Raw genomic sequence first — 21993 nt, 5'->3', positions numbered from 1 at the left:
TACAGCAACCCTTATCCACTTGCAGATTTTTCTCAGTTAACAAAAATGGTGGAAAAACAGGAAGAACTATTTTATTATGGTTTATAAAGCTAAGAGTAGAAATGATTTCAGTTACATAGAACTAGTAATTACCAAAGACTTATTGATATAACTGTTTTATGCAGTAATATAAAAAGTGCTTCCTCCTCGTAAAATGACCAATTCAGAAATCCCAGATCTGAATTAGTTTGTAGTGTAGTTACCCTTTACGGATGGAGCTTTCATGAGCTTGTAACTTTCATTCTGCAGTAACCATTTGAGCTAGTTTAGTAAGTTACTTACAGTAGGGATCAACTGTGAAAGATGAAAGATGTCCTTGTTACCTGGGAAAATTTTGTGAGGGAGATAGGCAATATTTGATCAGAACCTAGGAATACAGCCTGTTTGGACATAGAGATGGCAGAGAATATTCTAGGGGTCAACAGTATGAGCACATAAAGGAACGCACTGGGTATGTGTGTGAGTGACAACATCTTGTCATGCTAGAGCTAACTCTGATCCAGACTATTATGCACTCAAATACCAGCCTCACCACTTTCTAGTTCACAACCAGGGACGATTACTACAGCTTTCTCTGCTCAAAGCTCATCTGAGTGAGACGAAAGGGGTCAGACTCAGTAAATGAGTGCCTAGTCAGTGTTAGCAGGTGGATAATAGAAGGGCTGCCTAATGAGAGTGAAAGATGGGAATAAGGGATTGCCACATCGGAAGAGTGTTGAGCTGGGAAACTGGTACAATGTTATATATACCTTTAAAACCCCAGCAGGAGGATATAGATCTGATCCTACAGGAAATTAATAGGACACTGTTACAGGACTGACATTACAAAAACGGAGCTTAATGATGCTTATGTTATTTTATCTTGCATAGCTTGACTAGTAATGTCTATTTATTGATTCTTTAGTCAGTTCTGGAACATACCATAAAGTTCAGTTTTAAACAGCCTATCATGTAGAAATTTAGTTCTTTGTATTGAAATTCCTTTACTCAGACACAAGGATCACTTCATCTAAATTTACAGTCAATATATAGGCTACTAAGGTGTCTGATTTCTTGGCTTATTTGGCAGCAGCAGCAGAAAGTCCTCATAAACGATGTTAAAAGTTCTTCATGAATTGTATATCATTGTCCATGCTACCAAGAGTTAATGACAGTTTCTCTAGTGAGCGTGCTGACTGAAAATGTTTAGTGAAAAGGTCTTCCTTGCACTGTCAAATTCCTTCATACCGTGGGGGAAGCTTGCAGAAGACTGTTGCTGCTGGTTCTCAACATGCTGGCACATGGATTCTAACACTATGAAGTGTACACTTAACTGCACCCTTTTGGCCTCACTGCGTGATTCCCAGCATTACAGTTGATCAAATCTTACACTTAAATTACAGTTTAGAACATTGCTATCGTCAGTGCCTCTTTTCCAATTCAGTTTTTGAAGCATAATCTTTATTTTAGAAATACAGAAATGTTTAAGGGAGCAGTATTAAGGGTTTGGGTCCTGTAACTTTAAAAAAATCATGATATCCATTTTATATTATTGTTCCTTAAACCTTTCATCTCTCCAATTCTATCAAATGTGCTTTAGAAGCACTGGAGTATTAGGATACTGACTCTTTCTTACCAACATCGGGCCCATTTCTCACCATAGGCCCCCTTCTGACTAAAATGTCCATTTGTAGAACTGCTTCAGACTTTAGCCCCTAATGGATTTTAGGTCACACAACTAAAGTTACATGATGTAATGCGGAGTCCCAGCAGTTCCATTCAGTAATTCCAAAATACCACCTAATTTTATTTCCAGAAACTCTTTATAAGTATGTATGCAAAGAAACTTTTTTTGTTGTTGTTTGTCCACGACTTTTAAAGGAGAAATACAGGGCCCATGAAATAGCTCAGCAGCACAGTGGCTGCCTGGCCAGTGCAAGGTCATGATTTTAATTCCTATTACAAAAAAAGAAAGAAAAAGGAAGGAAGAAAGGAAAAAATCCAAGAAAAGAAAAATGCAATCCCATTTTAACTAAGATTAGTTAACCTAGTGTATCCACAATGGGATGCACTCATTGACTAAAACTGTTTACTGTTATCACCTGTGATTAACATGTGACATGTTTAAGAGATTTACTTACCTTTCAATGATCACTGAAGATTTAATTGAGGTGCTGATTTAGCATCTCACAGAGGATGAGGCTTGATCTAGGATTGACCCTGAGTACATTGTTTTTAACAAATTCCGTAGTAAATCCTAATGACTAGCCCAAGGTGAAAAGTATTGTGGAAAAAATACCTGTTTAACAGTGTGCAAAAATACTCACATTATACAAAATAAGTCATTTATTCTATACCGTATGATTCCATTGGAGGGAAAATTATGATTATCATATATATATTTATTTATATAAATGCTTACAGTGTGATATTACCCACAAGATATCATTCATACACATACACACACACACACACATTTCTAGAATGAGAATTTTGTGGACAGTCAAACTTGCATTTTTGAGTCAGTTCTTTTGTACTCAACAGGTTTATTGTCTATGGTCTACAGTAATATTCCTCTAATACATATTGTTAGCTAACTGTGTTCCAGCCATTCCAGTGGTAATTTGGGAGTGGCTATAAGTACATACTGATAGATAGCTGCAAAATCACTGGCTCATCTCCTTGGTTATGTGCATATTCACAATCTTTCTGTGACCTCAGTTTGGCAGATATATGGAAATTTAACCTGGGTATCCACTTGGAAAGGAAAAATGGAAAGAAATCCAAGTGCTAAATGAAATTCTTACCTAGGTCACCTTGTTAGAGACTTTTATGGCCTTGATTATAGTGTGATGTTACCCACAAGAAGCCATAAATCCCAACCAACATCATCATTTGAGAAAATTCTGCTTAGAACTCCAGAAAACAGATGCACTTATCTCTCTGCTCAGTATATTGCTCATGCACATACTTTGAAATTTTTCATTTCCAGTGGTGTTGTCCTTTGAGAAATTCTCCATCCTGTGCACTTTCAGTGTCACCATACTGTCTTGAATTAGTGAGTCTTGCTCTTTGTAGAATTTTAGTCCCACAAAGGTACTGTATTTAGTTCCCAGGATGTACCTATGAAATTTCCCCCAGTCTTTTACAACAGGTGATCTGATCGATTGATAGCCACTGAGACTGGAGTAGCATTAAGCATTCCTCATCTTCGTACTGACTTGGAAGCGTTGGTGGCACTCTCAGTCTTATCAGATGTAGTATTTCCTTGCATTCTCACAAGCCTGCGCTTTGAGCTATTTGTCACTGTCCCAAGGCTCCTTTGTTTATTCTACCTGTCAGAATTGCACACTTAAATAAAGTAGTTTTCATTATTATCCTCTAGATCTCTTCCCCTTGGACCCATTATTTCTGTGGTGTCTGATGGGAGAGAGAAGGAGGAATTTATTTTAAGATGCAATTTCATTTTGTGTTTTGTCTTTTGTTAGAACCTCCCAGGAAGTCCTGTGTGTACCTTGTGGCCAGTGAACCTTATTCTTACAAGGAGTGGGTTTTAATATTTTTCCTATATTAAGTAGGAATGGAGCAAATCTACAACATGAACCCGTCAGACGAATCATCTCCCACTTTGACCCCTTCCTGCCCTGGCACTGGGCTCTTTGATAAAAATCATTCAAACAGTGCATTATTTTAAGGCATCTACTCTTTGTTTCAGATTTAAATTTTTCTATGACTTTTTTTTTGCCGAAAGTAGTTTTCTTTCCATCTTGTAATGAATTGTACTTTGAGCTATAATTATATAAATACTCAGATATTGTGCTTTTTCTTCAGGGTGTGTAAAAGGTAGTTAGTTGGTTTTCACTTTGTGCTAATCACTTTGCATTTAAATTGAACCTTCAGTTTTTGAAGGGATGTATGAATCGGTGAGAACAAAGAATTTTCTTTTTACAAATTTTCTTTTACAACCACTTTTCATTTTAGAAATGGAAGTTAAGCACTTATCTGGATCTTCTGCTGATGAACATTTCATTTTATAAAATTACTCATGGCTCACTCTTTTCAAAAAAGTTTTTGCTTTGCTTTACAACAGTGTACACACACAAAAATCACCAACTATTCTTTGGTGATAAAACACACACACACACAGCATTCATATAAAGACACTTCTGGTATTTCCTGGACAGATCCTGAGAGCTCCGAGCCTTCCTGTTGTTCTGCCCTGAGCTTTCCCTGTGGTTCCCACTTTCATCTCCTTTGCCTTTGTCCCTCCTCACAGCTTTTGTGTTTAATCTTTGAGTGATTCCCAAATAGATAATTCTCTGACCTCTTTTTGAACAATAACCAAGTAATAACCAACAGGATATTTCTACCTGAGTTTTTAGCCGATGCTTGAAACTTCAATTGGCCATGTTTGTTTCTTTCCAAAATTCCGAGAAGCATTCAATAGTAGGAAATCTGTAAATCCAGTAGTCATCGACACAGGTAATGAAAAAGCAGAGAAGTCAGTCTCTTGTTTGACTCCATTGTCCCCATGGAGCCACAGAGAAATGTTTTTAAAAAGAGAAAGAATGAGAAGAGGATAGAGTCAACCAAAAAATTTATAGATATCCATAAGGTGAAAACAAGCAATTTGATAAAAAGGAGTATAAGATTACCAGTTACATCTCGTATCAAAATAAGCATAAGCTACAAAAAGACAGATAAGTATCATGTATTTGTATCTTAGGACCTTTTTATCATCTTTCTGCCAGAAAGGGTTCCTGGAGGATTCTGTAAGGAGGAGGAAGTCCTGAGCAGTCAGGAGAGTTCTGTGGGGTGGGTGCTCTTCTCTCCTCTCTCTTGCCAACATATTTAGACCTCGTAGCACTCTGACTTCCCAGGAACTGTGAACTCTTGCAGCTTCCAATTGATTTTTTACTTTCAATGCATCTTTGGTCTTCTACTTTCTATTACTATTTTTTGGTGATAACACACACACACATACACACACACACACACACGCATGCAAGCACACACACAGAGTCTCAGATTATATTAAGACCATTTTGCAGCTCTCTTCTCTTTTTGTTTTTTAAGTGATGATATGAAAACCTTCAGACTTGGGTTTTAGACATTAAGTTCTTATTTTTCAGGGGACCTCCTGAAAAGACTTTCATTTTCTGTGAAAGTTGCCAGTCAGGGTGGCACATAGCAAGGTCCCTTCCTTCCACCAGGCTTTGCAAGTCATGGTGCTGTGGTTTGATGTAGAAGTATTTTCACTAGTGAATACTCATGTCCCATACCATATCAGGAACAAATGATGCTTTATTAATTTTGTCAAGGAGGCAGACCAAAAGAACTAAGAGATTCAATTTTGCATACAACATGCAGGTTAAGAAATCTTATTTTAGGGTGTTTAGCATTTTTATATGTAAAGGTGCCCCAGAAACTTGTACCACATACTGGGGAGCGTTCTGAATGAGAAGAAAAGTGAGTGAGCTTAAAGCCTTACCAGGAAACGGAGTGCAGTTTCAATACTGCCCTCAGATAATACTCTATAACTTTTATAAACTGTTTTATGTGTTTTATTTCTAGGGTTTTTGCTTAGTTTAGTGTCTTCCAATCACTGTCATTGGGGGGAAAGAGAAACACCACACATAGCTTTCAGTACCCTGGAAGACATGTAGTAAGCTCTTCTGTGACATACTAACGTATCTTCGGGATTCTAGTGAAGATACATTTTCTATTTATGTTTTTGTTGGCAAGCCACTTCCATGTGTCTCTCAGTAACTACTGTTGTTGTTTTAAGGTCATAAATTTGTATGAATCCTTTTGCTTATGTTTTGACTACTCGTGGTGACTTCTGTTTGGCTATACTGTTCTGCAGTGCCTTATGGTACTCAGCCCTCCTCTGAAATCTGGAATGAAACAAATTGTGAATTCATCTTATACACACAAAGTCCTCTCACCACTTTAAAAATGTGTATATAGGTATGTGTGTGAGCACATGTGTGTGACATGCAGCTTGTTAATTATTTTCTCTTTTACTATATAATAGTTTACTACCCTACTAAATCAAATTACTGAGTCATGTTCATCTTAAGGAATAAGATAATTTATACATTGAGAGCATTCTATCATTAGAATACTGAAACACACTTGGACCTGAATATCCACTTGAAAGGGAAATACCTGCTTGTTATACAAGAATTCACAGTGTTCAAACATACAGTCTGTTGTGACATTTATGCACAAATGTGTAACTTGTATTCACTTTCATGTATCATTTTCTCATAACAGTTGACTTCAAACCTCGTGCCAGCATGGATACTGTCCATCATATGTTACTGTTTGGATGCAATATGCCTTCATCCACTGGAAATGACTGGTAAGCATGATGGAATCATAGTACACAAAGGTGCTGAAAATGTGTGGTGTTTAATAGTGCCAAGTATTTTACAATTTTAAATTAATTAGTAAATGGTATGTTTTTCTTCCCCAAAAGGCATTGTCATTGTCCATTGGCAGCCTGCGTCATCGTTGTTTATGACAGTTAGTCTGCTGTGGAACATATATTTCAGTCTTGATCACTGACTTAATGAATATGTCTTTGTTGTGCATAGTGTGACCAGATGCAGACATGCAGTGAAAGCTAGGAAGTTAGACTATTGATACTCTGGCTTGATATTTTTAAGGTTCGTGATTGTGTGCAAGGAGAACAGTGTGAGCACACTTCTGACTCCGACACTGGCCTAGATGATCTCGATAAACCATTTCATTCTATCCTTATGCCTCTGCCTCTTCAAAGCAGATGTTACCATCCCTGCTAAAACAGACAAGAAGTCTGAACCTCGGAGAGGCTTAGTAACTTGCTCAAAGTAACACAACTGGTTGATGCAGAGCAGAATTAAACCCAAATGTCCAATTTCAAATGCAGAATTATTTCCACTTTTTACCATATCTCCTCTCATTCATTCAAGTAACTATTAACGATTAGTCTCTTCTTTCTGTGCATCTCATTATATAGAATAGTGGGCTTTGTATGAGTATATTCATCATACATGTAACATACTCTGCTCATTTTCATACCCGTGTCCCCCTTCCCCCTCCTCTCTTCTCTCTCTAATCCCTTTCTTTTCTCGTAGTCCCGGTGAGCATTATTAATATCATATCATGAACAGTCAGTAGACCTCTATGAAGTGCCTTGCAGGCCAGAAGGGTAGTAGATGCTATGAGAGGTTCTTGAATAAGTGTGGTTTTTACCTGTAGAAGTTTACACCATAATTGTAGCTTGAAATCTTCCTTTTCATTTTGTCTTTTGGGATTCTTGAAAATCAGTGGACTCTGAAAATAGCTATGCATTTTGAACTTTATTTTTTGTTGATACTAAGAATCACTGTTACATATTTTACAGTCTAGGATGACTGGAGTGCTTTTCTTTGCTCTGAGAAGGGACCTGTTTTGATGCGCTGTCTCTACATAATCATATAGACTGATAGACCTTTCTCTGTGCATCCTAATATTCATTAGTCTGATGGGAGGCAAGCAGCACCATTTGCTTTCTAGCCATTTTTATAATAAACAATTGTACTGTGTAGTTGGAACTGTTAAAAGCACAGCGCAATTAATGGAACTCTCCATGGACCAAGTACCATCAAAGCATTTGTTAATAGGCTTAAGTTATTTGATGAATAGGGCATATCATATAGGAACCAAACTCACATGACTAGGTTTATACAAAAATAGAGTCAGCAGAATTACAGTTAATACCCTGGGGTATCAACATTCCAGTTTTTCCTCTTTGGTAAATTTTCATAAATAGAATTGTAGGATTAAAAGATTATTCTGTAGCAGGCTTTTGTGAATCTCATTCAGAAAATCTCATTCTTTGGTTTTTATGCTTTAAAAATATTTCTTTTAAAATTAACAATATTTACTTTTGGATTAGATGTGTCAGAAATAAAAGAGATGGAAGCTTTTTATCTGCTTTAGCTTCACTTCAGTTGCAGGCAATGAGTGAGAAAATATAGTAGCACTTAAATGCTATTACAGATCTAATTGCTAAGAGAAATTATATAAAATGATTGACACCTAGTTCACTGTTCTCATGGTCTCAAAATGCCCAAGCAAACATATCACTCACTTTGGCCCTTTAAAAATATTTATTAGTATTCTCAGGCTGGGGATTTAGCTCAGCGGCATAAGCACCTGCCTTGCAAGCAGGCGGTTGTGAGTTCAATCCCGGGTACCGATAAAAAGTTAAAAAAAAAAAAATTTATTAGTATTCTTAAGTGTACTATTTTAAAATTACATCTATAAAATATGTTGACCAAAGTACTCCTGAGTTGGGGAAAAACAAGATCAAAGAAAATGAATATGTAAATGAAAACAGAAATGATGAAGCAATTACTAACATAAATATTATTTTTTCTAAAATTATTATGTGAAAGGCAACATAGAAGGATGAAAACACAGTGATCTAACTGGATCTATTCCTTGGATAGATCGTTACCTCAGATGGACTGGAGTTAGTTTTTACCTTTTAATGAATTATTTATACTTGGTCATTTGCAAAATCTCTCTCTGCTTGAAAATTCCATAATGTTGTGAATATATAACGCATACGAATGCTGAGTCAGTTTGATAGGTATTGTATCTAGTACTTAAAGATGTGTATAGTAGTTTACATATCCCAAAGGAGTGATAATCTGGGTTTTGCCAGTTAGTTGCATCATTGAGTAATTAGAATTCTTAGTTACTTTACACCCATTTTAAATGGAATTTAACATACCTACCTGGTGACCCATATTCCTATTTAATTTATAAATTTGTAATAACTAACCTTAAAACCATAAAGCAAGGACAGTAATTGATGTTGTTATTCATCTTCTTAACTGACAACTTCACTGAACTTCCAAAAGTAGGTGTAGGATCATTCAATATGCAAACTAGGACACATGCGTTAGGTAAACTGTAGTGGCAACCATGGCTTTACAATCTAGCCCTACTCCATTTAAAGATCCTCTGATGCTGTAGAGTATTTATCCTCCAGTGCTGTGCAAAATCCATGCCTCTCTTGAAGAATTAAAGCTCACAGAGTATTTTATGGGCTGAACTTCCAGATTGCTTCACAAAACATCCTTGACCCTCTGCCCTCAGTGACTCACAGGTTCAACCCTCGAGACACTCAGGAGATGCTTTCCAACAGTTTAGCTTCCTTCCTCCCACATGAATTATGGCACTAATAACAAAAATGCATCAGGGTCAAAAGTCTTGCACTCTTTTTCTGAAATTTTTGGGTCATAGAATTTGTCACATTCATTTTATAGTTGCAAATCTGTTCTTCACTTGACCCAAGATACAGAGTGCATTTGAATGAAGACTCGAATTTTCACATATGTTTTGGAACAAGATATGTAGAATGCTTTTTGATGCTTAAGAATAGAACTCATTTACACTCTGGGGAAATCTTGAAGGAGTGCCAGGCTGTTTTAACAAATGAAGAAAAAGCTAGTAAGATATTTTAACACCAAAATGTCAAGCTGGAATTTTCTATCTTTTCTGTGTTAGTTCGGATTTCCCCTATTTCATTTGAGTGTTCTATTTTCATTGCCAGCAGGTTGGCAAGTAGGTATGTGTCTTTAATTTAGAAAACATTTTTCCCCTGAAATTATGAAATTATAATTCATCCTCTGTCTTCAGGCAGCACTTTTAATATGAAGGCAAAGAGCTATACTGATGATGTTTCACTGTTGGGCTGCCCTCTGGTGCTCTTTGTAATTGCCTCTTTCTACTGTTCATTAAAATATATTTACAGTTATATTAAGTTTACGTGAAAATAGTAGACACAGCATGAAGCAGTTTTCATTATGCAGTCATTTTAATTTTACAGGGTTTTTTTTTTTCTCAATACACATTCCAGTCTTTTGTGTCTCTTTCCAAATTAGCAGCTCACACTGGTAATGTGTCTAGTTAATTATATGCATGTGCATGTAAATTGCATACATTGATGTGAAACTTTTAATATACTGTAGGGTGGTCCCTTTATAGTTAGCGTGGGGCTGATGCTCAATTGCAAATTAATGTACCTCTGGAGGATGCAAGTAAGAACCATGTGATGGAAAAGCAGCGGCTCTGCTGACCCATGTAAAGAAGGCAATGGTACCCGTCACATGTAACCCTAGTAACTTCCTTCTCAAGCATTTTAAGAAAACAATTAACCACATCTAGGGACCAACAGAGAGTAATAGCACCAAGATTAGAGCAAGTATAGCAACAACATGATTTGTTGGACTTTATTTGTGCTTGCAGACAATGCAAAGCATAGAAAATTTGAGTCCTTCACATTTGTTGGCTAAATATGAATCCTAAGTGAGTAGATGATTTTTTTTTTTTTTTGGTGGCCTGAAGATCAAGTCCAACAAGTGTTCTATGCTGTATCATGCCTGAACTTTCTTTGGGGCTTTTTAGGGAAGGTAAGGATATGAGGGTACTGAAAACTAGGTAACTTATATTGAAGAATCTCCACTAAAAAGTAGTGAATTTTTTGGAGATCTTGGAATTTTTTTCAGATACCGTATCTGTCTATTCTATGAATATTTTATCTTTACTCTAACATTTTTTAAGTGATAAGTGGTTAGCTATTGAGAGTTTTGATCTTTGAAAATTATGGTTTTTGTTTCTATAAATTGGCTTGGACATTTAGGGTAGTTTTCAGGTGCTTTCTTTTTTTAAATGTGTGTTATCTTCTGCATATTTTTTTCTGCTGAGCTCAAAGTATAGGGATTAAAGCAAAGTATGGTGGCAAATTGCCGAATTTTTTGTCCAAAATAAAGTGTGATTTGGGGTATAAGGTGGGTATCCATAGATAACAATTTGTACAGTACTGTGTGTTCCCAAAAGCAAGGAGTTTTGAATACTTTCACCACAAACAAATAATAAATGATCAAGGACATAGGTATGTATAACCCAATTTAAACATTGTGCAATATATTATGGATTGAACATTACGTGGTACCCATTAATATTCTTTTTTTGTGGTATCAGTTAAAATAAAAGAATGAACATTATGAAGACAAAAAGTCAGTGAGGTAAACTTAAAAAACACACACACATACAATGTATAATTAAAGTGGCTGGACATTTTATGTGTCCAGCCTTTACTTTGATGTGGTTTTTCTATGCATCTAAAATACATCTAAAATTATTTTTAGTCTTGTAATTAATATTTGATTTTAAACCTATTTCTGATGAGACTTGTAACCAACTAATCTTTATAAATCAGAGATGGCCTCTACAGGTTGTTTGATGTTTTCTGAAAAGCAGAGTCCCAGCTGGTTAAATGAGGCTATTTCCAGCTGTTCTAACTTGGAATGGGTCTCAGGCTAAAGCAGCAGTGCTTTGCCATCTAGGAAGCTTTAGCTTGAATCCCTTTCAACTGCTTCTATTTATTAGCCACCTGCTGTGTCTTTTTAAATGCCACTATCTCCACAGGGTTACAGATGCTGATGAAGGGAAGGAGGAAAGTAGCTAAAGCATGTAACTATATATTGAGAGGCCTGTATGTGAGACACCCTGCATGGTTACGCATTTAAGAGACCTTTTTTAATGATATGTTCCAGATAAGGCTGTAGCATTGTTATCTCTCTCCTGATGATAATGTTTCTCTGGTTGAGGTTGGTATTTGCATATGTGCTTTTTCCATATCCAGTTATCTGTCATCTGTACACGATAGCAAGAATCACAGAATGTCTTCTGCACTCTTCTCTTTTGTTTCTTCTGCCATAGGAAATTTCAAGTTAGACACATACCGCATCTCCTCAGGATGCACTTTTAAAAATCTACACTGTCCTTTGTTTTAAGCATTATAGAATACATCTTTAAGTACAGTAGTGAAGTTTAGACATAAATTTCTGCTAGGTAAAACTTAGTCATATTCATTTGCTGTTTTGCCTGTAAATTGTAGCAGAACTGTATTATATATCATATTGGGATAGCATAATGGATCAAGTCATTAAAATACAGTTGATATCTGATTCTAACTTCTAGTCGCCAATGATTATATTTCTTAGCTAATAATTCTTCCGTGTTTGGATTAGAGGTTTTGAGAGGAGCTCCTTAGCAGCTTTCCAAGTTTCAGTATTAAAGTGTCAACTTTAATAAAGTAAGATGTTATGGTTGTAATTGTTTTGACAGTTTCAGGAGAATCAAACGCTACCTAATTTTGGATATTATTAAATTTCTTCACAGGTCCATCACTTGTGTTAGGCAAAATAGCAGTACTCCAGTAGTGTTGTATTTAGCATAAAACTAAAACATGGAAACCAGAGCATGTTGGGTTCAAATCTCAGCTTTACTTTTGGTAGTTGCAGTTGAATGACTTAACCTAAATTGGACTATTTCCTCACCTATAAAATTGGGCACCTATAAAATTGGGCTACTAATCTTGTCTTAATGGGCCATGATGCAAAGTAAGCAAGGTGATACAATGTTTGGTGTTGTGCCCAGCACATAAAAGTGGTAACTATTATCCTTACTCAATTATAAATAAAGTATTAGCCATCCATTATGTGCCAAGCACTGAGGATTTGTACTTTACACTCTCTGCTCTTAGGGATTTTGTTGCTTTTCTGGGGTGAAGAAGTTCAGGGAGTAGTTCCTGTGGTGCTGTTTATCAGGCTGGTACTTCTTAATCACCATCCTCATTTAGATTTCTAATTAACTATCCCTCTAATTGCTATGTTAATCCATACCCATTGCGCTGATGTTCAGTGTTGTTCATTTCATTGATGTGGGGTTATCTGAATTTGGAAAAGCATTCTACAGCTTTATAGAGCCTATAATGGTATTCAAATCCCTGACTCATACCGAGTGCAATTTTGTCCACTCCACCTGCGAAAGGGCCCAACAATTTTAGTTGTCTATTTAAGCAACAGAACCACTGAGTTACCAGTTCTGATCCTCCCTGAATAACCTTGGGTTTTAAATAGCTTTTAACAGATACAAGCAGAGTACTTTAACAGTCAGTCATGGTTTATTTGGATAATTTAAGATGACAGGCTAGCACTTTTCAGTGCTTGGCACAGTCAGAAAGTATTTATGCCATCCATATGGTTTCCCTGTGGATTAGATGTGAAAAGGCTTCTGTAGGAAAGATCCAAGAATCTAGAATTGTCTTATTTGTGAATATTGATTCTTGTCATGCTTACTGTGAATACTGAGAAATTCCAAGGAAGTTATGTGAATCTTTTCACAATTTAATTAGCTTACTCAGGAGAAACTTTAGCAAAAACTGATAGAATGGTAAGAATAAGAAACCTGATTGGTGAGGCCTGAAATTACAACAAGCATTGATCAAGGCCTTGAGACTTCTTCCTAACGAGAACAGTACGCCTCTGTTTCCGTAGAACCCTCTCTGGAGTGCCAAAATACGCAATACTGTCTTTCTCCTGCTTTTCATTTTTTGGTGGGACAATGTGGTGCCATTTTCATTTAAAATGTAAAATGGAAATGAAAAGACAAAGTGGCGCGGAGTTTTATCTAAGTTGTGTTATCTGTTAAGGAATCGATTTCTGTTAGCCTTGGGTTTCCCCTTTTCACTTATTCTGCCACCCATTACGTTTTAGAATTGTTTTCAATATCTCCGTATCCTCTGCTGAGTCATTATTAACTCCATTGGGAGTTTGATATTTTCCTCAAAAACCATGTAACAGTTTTTAAAATAAAGACAAAGTTTGGTTTTGAAGCTCTTGTTTTATCGGAATGAATAAAAGGATAAAAATCATTGTCTCTGTAAATACATCAGAACATTTTATCACATCCAAAATTTGATTTTAGAACTGTATGCACAAATTGAAATTTAGTTCAGAAATGTTACCAACCAAAAAGTATCTTCATGTAATATTTTCTGCCCATAAATCAATAACGTGTTGAGATAGAAGAGATTGTGATAACCAGAGCTATGTATTGCAATTTGGCTTTGTGACTTGTAAATTTACTTAAATTCTGTGACCTTATTGAGGTTTCAAGTATAATTCTTTTGCAGTGTTTTGATGAGGATAAATATAATCTGGTTTGTATAAAATACCAGGCAAATATTAACTCAAATATACTTACAGTTATGCTTCAAAGCCGTTAATCTGAATTTTTTAAAAAAATTCTTTCTTTATGCATGTCAGTAAAGTACAATTTCAGTTAATTCCATTAAGAAGCTGTATATGGAAAGTGTAAAACTGACACAGAAGCGAACATCCCCACATATTTACTGACACAGAAGCGAACATCCCCACATATTTACTGAATGTTTAATGCATGCTAGGCAAGGCTGCAGGTGCCAGTAATACAGGATGGAAGGCCTGATCCAAATCTCAGGCTACTCACAGACTGGCTGGAGACACAGATAGCTAAGCTGATACTTAGGACAAGTACTACAACTAGAAAGACTGAGGTTGGCTGGAATGGGACGACCAGAGAACATTTCCTTGAGGAGAAAAACTGGAACTGAATCTTGGAGAAATTTAATCAATTTTTTTCAGGCAGAGAGCTAGACTGGGGGCATTCTAGGCAAAGGGAAAAGCTTTGTCTGGAGAAATAATGAAGTCCCAGCTCATAAAAAGCCTTCTGTATTATAATATTTGGATTTTATTTTAATGTTATTTTGGGAAGCATTTGAAAAATTTCAAGCAATCAAATGACATAATCAAGTGTATAACTCAGAAACATTTACTAGTTTTCTATGTTATTTTTCAATCTGGTTCCTTCTAGTCATACACTGCAAATCAGCTTATACATCAGAGGAAACAGTTATCTTGTTTAACCTAAGACTGTCATCACATTGATGTTAGGCATTTGTGTATTTATGAACATGGTTGAAAGCTATGAAAATTGCCACCCAGATCTTTAAATTTTAGTAGCTCACAGCAGTGAGATACAAAGTTCATCCCATCTGACAATCTCATTTCTTGAATGATTATAGCATAAGGCTCAGGGAAAAAAAAAAAAAAAAAACTTTGCTTTTGGACACTGTCCAACACAGTAAGCCTTTTAATACACTTGGCATGAAGATGTCACAGACACTCATTCCAAAGCACAGTTCCCACATGGTAATAATCCTTCATCATAAGTATATTGTACTTGACAGTGAACACTAAGAAACCACTAGTTGATGTGTTTTACATTACACATTGTACAGTCTCTTTTTACAGTCTGATTTATAGGAGGAGAAAACATTTAAGTCCAACCTGATTGGGATATGCGTCACAGTTCCAGGTCCCTCACCTCTTAATTCAGACAGGTAATACAGGTCTCACTAGCCCTCTTCTGTCTGTAAGGAGGACACATGGCAGGAGTCCCTGCCTATGAGTATAAAGGAACTTACTAGTGGTCTTCACATCTGCATCCTCAGTGTTTCTCAGATTTCCCGCCTTGGTTTCAAACCTATTTATGAAGCCACAACATTCTACTTCACTTTTCCAGGTCAAGGGCAATGAACTTTTTTTCTTTTAGGGACCAGCTTCTGCCCAGGTAGCGATATTTATCCTTATCCTGCATAATCTTCAAACATTTCATATCTGCCTAGTTTCCTGCCTCTAACCTTATTTAATCCCAATTTTCTCAAACATAAACAATATAAAAGCGACATGAAAATATACTCTAACAGTGTTCAAAGAAAATTCAACTCTATAGCAGAACAAAATTAAGAGCTACAGTGCACTACAAAAACACATGTGATTTGGAGTCAGATAACTTACCATTTATCAAATTTGATCTACCAGACGTCCTAATGACCATCCTGCATTCTTTACATGCATCACCACATGTCATCACCATAACTCTCAGAGAAGTGTTCCCACAGACATCAACCCTTCAAGGGCTTCCAAACGCACTAAAAAATCACAGGAATGGACCTCCAGATGCCTACATGTTCTTACCACCATACAACTGTCCTCAGTAGTGAATCTTTGGATAACATGAATATGTTACTATATAATGTTGTACTCTGGTGTAGTGTTTTGAGTTTTATAAAGTGGCTTTCGGTTTTTTTTTTTTTTTTTTTTTTTTATCTTTTTCATTTTTACCAGTACCGGGGATTGAACTCACGACTGCCTGCTTGCAAGGCAGGTGCTTATGCCGCTGAGCTAAATCCCCAGCCCCTATAAAGTGGCTTTCACTCACATCTTATTTGAATTACAGAATAATTTATGAAGTAGGTGTAATTATCTGTGCTTTACACAAGAGAAAACTAAGGCTCAGTAAGATTATGTGACTTGCACAAAATGAAACAACTTACAAATGAAACAGTATGTGTTCATACATCTGTAGACATATATGCAAAATCAGGAGTCCTTTAAGTGGGGTGTGCTTGTATCACTTGTCCTGCTGAAGGTATTATTTGTTTCTGTGAACAAAAAAATGTTTTTGATAACAACACTGATCCCAGGGTGGGAAATATGCGTGAGTTTTCTTTTAATTTGGTTCTGGTTCCCACTGCAGTAGTCTCTTTTCTACCCGACTGCATAGACAACATTCCACACCTGAACATAGCAAAGGATAAATTATACATCTAACACACAGGACTGTTTCAAGCAAGGCAGTGGTCAAATAAACTGAAAATAACTCCTCTTCTTTTATAGGTGCTTTTTTCATGTAAAAATTATTTCATTGGGATTTTAGGCTGCTCCTAATAAATAATGATATATAAATGCACTTTGATTTTAAGTGCCTCCCCTAATTTAGAACGATTGGTGCATATCCCTACTCAAATATTCATTGCGATGACTTTTTCTTTTTCCTTCAGGTTTTGTGATGAAGGAACCTGTAAGGATAAAGCCAATATTCTGTATGCCTGGGCCAGAAACGCTCCCCCCACCAGACTCCCCAAAGGTACATCAGAGTCTCTTGATATTCTGATGTTAATCTGCATCTCTCCAAAGTACTTTTTAAAATGTACTTTCCAGCAGTTGTTGGCTGTTTTGTAGTGCAGTTGCACGCCAAAAGTACTTGCATTGCCTACTTGTGTTGAAACGTTTCATTGAGGTACATTTTCTCTGTCTGTCTTCGGTAAGTAGTTTGCCCTCCTAACAGTTTATAGATTGAATTACAAAATAACCAAGTATACCTCCAGCCACCTTTGGCCTACGGCTCACTGGCTCTTGACAGCAGCAGCATTTCATGAGCCAAGAGAGCTAGGAATTAAATAAATTGCTGTTTCAGCAAACAGAGATTTTGTTTTTGCTAATAGTCCTGGAACCTAGGTATTTAATGTGATGCCAAACCTCAACTGGCTGCTGACTTCATGTCTAAACTGCTGATAGTTTCCAGCAAGAGAGTGAATTACCAGACTCTGCATTATTACCTGCATGTTTCATAATACGAAAGGGAATCTGTTCTTCTTTTGCAAAATGAGTCTGCCTGCTTTGGGGATGGGCTTGCAATCTCTTGCCTCTCTGATTCATGCCAGGATCACTAGCCATTTTGCCTTGCTCCAAATGAGTTTCAGATTCTCCTTAGTGTGCTATGCAGCCACTACTAACAAGTGTATAATCAGGAGGGCTGTGAAGGATTAGTTGACATTTTTGGAGCAGGTAGAATAAAACTTTTCTCTGCCTGTGTTTTCTCTGTAGATATTTTTAAAGCCCATTAGCAAACTCATTATGTATTACAAACCTTTTGGATTCCAAACATTCATGGGCATGCTGAATTTAGGAATTTAGTTGGTAGCTGAGTATCTTTGATGACATTTTTGTACATAGCTGTTTTCACATAAGAAGAAACATAATTCCCCTGCGATGTTCCTAGGAGGTCCATTTCCTCTGTTCAGGCTGAAAATAAAAATGAATGAGCATATGTAAAACAAAATGAAAAAATGGCTTATGTAGTCTGTTAAATGATCAACAAAGACAGAATTATCTTCTGTTTTGTTCCAATTATTTCAAAATGAATGAATTGTCCTGTTAAAAGTATCAGTAAGTGGCTACTCTGGTTTCGAAAAGGATCTATAAGTGGAGTTCCATAGAGCTTTAAGGAGAAATGACAGATGGTAGTAGAAATTTTGCTCAATACATACTTTGTTTCTGTTTCTGTAACACATAGTATTATGTTATTAATTTATATTTTTTGGTAAATTTTTAGGTGTCGGATTCAGAGTTGGAGGACAGACTGGAAGTAAATATTTTGTTTTGCAGGTGCATTATGGCGATATTAGTGCTTTTAGAGGTAAGTCAGGAAATGTTGGTTTGGAGCATAACTTTCACTGCTGTGTTGTTTAAAAATGGATGCATCTTGAGACCATAATGTTAAGTGAAATAAATCAGACACACAAGCTTTCTTTTCTTATATGAGAAACCCAAAGTATAATTAATTTAAGAGCTAAATAAAAGATATGTAATAGGAAATAGGGAAGATAGATCTTTCTTAGAGGGAAAGAGGATCAAGAGATGAGGGAGGGAGAAGGAAAGGAAAGTACGGGGGTGAAAAAAGAATTAAGATGTGTAATGCACACGTACCAACTCCACACAAAGAATGGAAATAGTATGGCCTGCAAACATTTACTAATAAAAAAATGACCTGAAAAATTTTCCTCTCATGCAACTCCCTTCCCCCAGATAAAATAAGTGTACACTTACTCACATAATAAAATGAAGAATTCCCCATTTCCTCTGCCCACTCAGATGTTTGCTTTAAGTTGAAACTATTGAAGGAATGACTTTTATTTCAAAAGTTCCTTCTCACAGGCAAGCATGTCCAACTGTACCTTCTCTATTTTGCATTGTGTTGTCTTATCTGCCTGTGATTGCTCTTATCAGAAGGGCCTTGCATTCCAGGCACCAGGTCTGGAAAGCGCAGAAAGAGAATGACAGCTATTTATGTGACTAGGAGCAAGTCGTCGGGGTCCACAGGTGCTGCGGTGCTAGGGAGGTTCTCAGACACTGGGGCTCTCATGTGTGAGCCACTCCTGCCAGGTCGGAACCCACCCAAAGTCCCTGCTGCCGCCAGACCCTGCCTACCAGCACACACTGCTAAGTCCTCCTAGACTGTCGCTAGTCCTGTGATTTTCACTTCATTTAAATGCCCTTTCTCGTTCTTAACAAGAATGGGCACTGTTCCCAAGGCAGCTGAGAGTGGGCTTGCTGTTCCTTCACTGCATTTAGCCAAATTCTAACTACATTTGGGACCCACACTCATTTGTTCATGAATAAATATGAGGCAGATTCCTCCATGGCTTGTTGGCTTTTTTACTGTGTCTTGCTGACTTACATAATCTCTCCCAAATTCTCTAATTTAGCATTATATTTCTGCTGGCAAACCTTTTACTATTCCTTCTCCAAACACATTGCGTTTCCATCTGTCGAGGAAGTCGACCAGGAGATGTCGTGTGTGCCTCTGAAAATCCCCTTGGGTTCCTGCCCGAGAGAACTCAGGTCTTGGGAGGGTCCAGGGAACCTCTGCACTAGGACAATGAATGCAGTCTTCCAGTGGACAACTGTTAAAAACAATAAATCTATGTGATTGATAAATTGTAGCCAATGCTGTGGTCAGATACATCACCCGCTAACCACGTTCTTATGGACCAACTTAAGAACCTAACTTCTAACTAAATTTTCATATTAAAAGTATATTTTGATTTATACCCAAATAAGTTTCCATTTTTGGAATGAAACCTGTCTTAAGTCACTAACTCTCTGCAATGCTAAGACAGGGTTTTGTGGAAAACAAAGGAATAACTTAACATTTATATTTGAGGAACCATACAGAAATTACCTGCTCTGAAAACTCAAATATTGGTATCAGTGCAACAGTAAGATTCTAAGACTGATGAGCTCCAAAGTAGTGACCGAGTTATAATATATTTTCAAAATGACAAGAGACCATCCCTGTATAAAACCCTGAGCTTCACTTTTTAACCTAATTTTTTGTAGATTTGTAAAATTCTTAGTAGATGTTGTATTGACACCTTGGAGAAAATAGATGCTATATACTAGTATTTTAGAAAATACATTGCTGAGGCAATTTGATTTCTGATTGATGAACTAATTTTTTTTTGTAATTTGTGTTTCAGAGCAGTAAAGTACAGATATTTTAATATATAAACATGGTTGTTTTTATTACAAAAAATGCAAAATTTTATTTAGTAACTTTCCATTGTCTCTTTTTTGAGAACAGTTTTCCTAAAAGAAATAATATATAAAGTAGAAAGTTTACTAGTATTAAAATCCATAGACCTTACTATATATAATATGGGTAAAATATAAAGAAAACAGTTTGACCCATGTAATTCATTCTGTATCATTAAGTACTATCTTTTCTCTTAAGCTGTACATGACCTGGAATAATAAGTAAGCACATAAAAAAGTAATCACATTTCGTTAAAACAGTGAAATAGAATTTTACATTTATTAAATTGGGAGTGGGTGGATATTGCATAAGACCCAGCACTGTAAGAATTTAGGTGAATCTGGTAGCTTGGAGATTTATAAATTACTCTGATATTTTGGACAGTATGTGACCATTTCCTACACATTAACATATTGATATCTGGCTCAATGATAAAGAGTTTTTTCCTAAAAATAAGCTGCCTACTCACAGTTGTTTATGCACTGTTAACACTTACAAAAAGCTGGAGGGTTAACAAATGTCCTTTAACAGAATATAGTTTAAATATGCAAATTGCAAAATAATGAGCAATTGAACCATATATATGCTTGTATATATATTTCCTCTATATAAAATATATACCAAATATATATATGCTTGAATACTTTCTAAGATTATAAGAAACAAGGAAAATATGGAACCAGCTATTGAGCAAGAAAGTCAGGACTGTATGATGTTTTTCTTTGCAAATGTTGTAACATTGTCTTTGTATTACATTTTTAAATTCCACAAATATAATCACCTTGTTAACTCCTTTAATGTCTGCCGGTTAGTTTACATCATTTCCATTCACACTGTCATGGCAATAAAAAAATTAATGGAAGTCTGAAACTTATACTTTAAACAGGTTTCACTTGGTAATTTTGTATTTATCTCCAGATACACCTGGAAGTGAGACATAACATCATATCTTCTGATTATTAAGAATGGGTTAAATATACACATGCCATATATATGTAGAATTTACGTGTATTTACACACACAAGCACACACACGTACTTATATCACTGGTTTTGGTACTAGTGTCAGTGAAGATTTGAACTTGAAAATTTAAGAGCTGCTGATGTTATTTTTATGCCTATGTATTGTAAGTCAGAAGCAAGTAACACTGAAAGAAAATAACTGTGTTCTACAGAAAAGTAGGGAAATGTTTGTCTTAAGGGAATAAACGTCTTTCCACTCAGGAAGGTTTTAGGGAATTGAGAAAGTTGGGATTTCCTTGAATAATGCAGCAACCCTCGTAAACTTGTGCAGTGTGACTGAGCACCAGACAGAGTATAACCTTCAGCCAGTGGGGTCTGCCTTAGACTGTGCTCTCTATCAGCAGGAAAAGCTTGACTGTGAGTTCTGTGGAGCTGCAGGGACTGTTTGTTCTGTTGTGTTTGTTTTTGCACAGAATGTGGAGCTGTAAAAACATCGTTGAAAACAGTTGGCTTTACTCAATGCCATGACACTCAGCACTGAGTCTGTTCTGGTGCTGGGTGTACACATCTCTTTGCCTGCCAGAGTTTGCTGTATTGTAACAGGAGTGATAAGCACAAACACAGTGTTTACAGCCAGTAATAGGTGTGCATACCAGATATCCAGGCAGCAGCCAAGGTGAGGTGGATGTTCTCAGGTCTACCTAGAAGGAGAAGCATGTGATCTGGGAACAGGTTCTTAAAGAATGAAACCAGAGCCAAGTTTCCTTAGATGATCAGCTCCCAGATAGGCAGGCACCAGAGGGAAGTCAAATTCCAGACAACGGTAAAGAGTTTGTGCATTCAACTGAGAGGGAAACAGCCTGCTGTAGGCAAAGAATGTGGTTATTAGCCTTACTGGAGTAGGAGATGCAGAGGGAAGAGT

The 21993-nt window shown here is 36.5% G+C and overlaps 1 protein-coding gene across 17 annotated transcripts in view; it reads left to right on the top strand.

Moving 5' to 3' along the window:
* The window catches only part of Pam (peptidylglycine alpha-amidating monooxygenase), a 226333-nt gene that overhangs the window by 115742 nt on the left and 88598 nt on the right, over positions 1–21993 (top strand). For all 17 annotated transcript variants that reach the window (XM_023562264.2, XM_063245522.1, XM_063245517.1 and 14 more), the window contains exons 5-7: positions 6298–6385; positions 16793–16878; positions 18127–18210. In XM_023562264.2, the coding sequence (XP_023418032.2) occupies positions 6298–6385; positions 16793–16878; positions 18127–18210 (258 nt within the window). The remainder of the gene's footprint in view (positions 1–6297; positions 6386–16792; positions 16879–18126; positions 18211–21993) is intronic.

Source organism: Cavia porcellus, unplaced genomic scaffold, assembly GCF_034190915.1.
Source record: "Cavia porcellus strain 051 isolate PalLab524CR breed Dunkin Hartley unplaced genomic scaffold, mCavPor4.1 scaffold_2, whole genome shotgun sequence".
Taxonomy (NCBI): Eukaryota; Metazoa; Chordata; class Mammalia; order Rodentia; family Caviidae; genus Cavia; species Cavia porcellus.
This window is presented reverse-complemented; position numbering and strand designations above follow the sequence as displayed.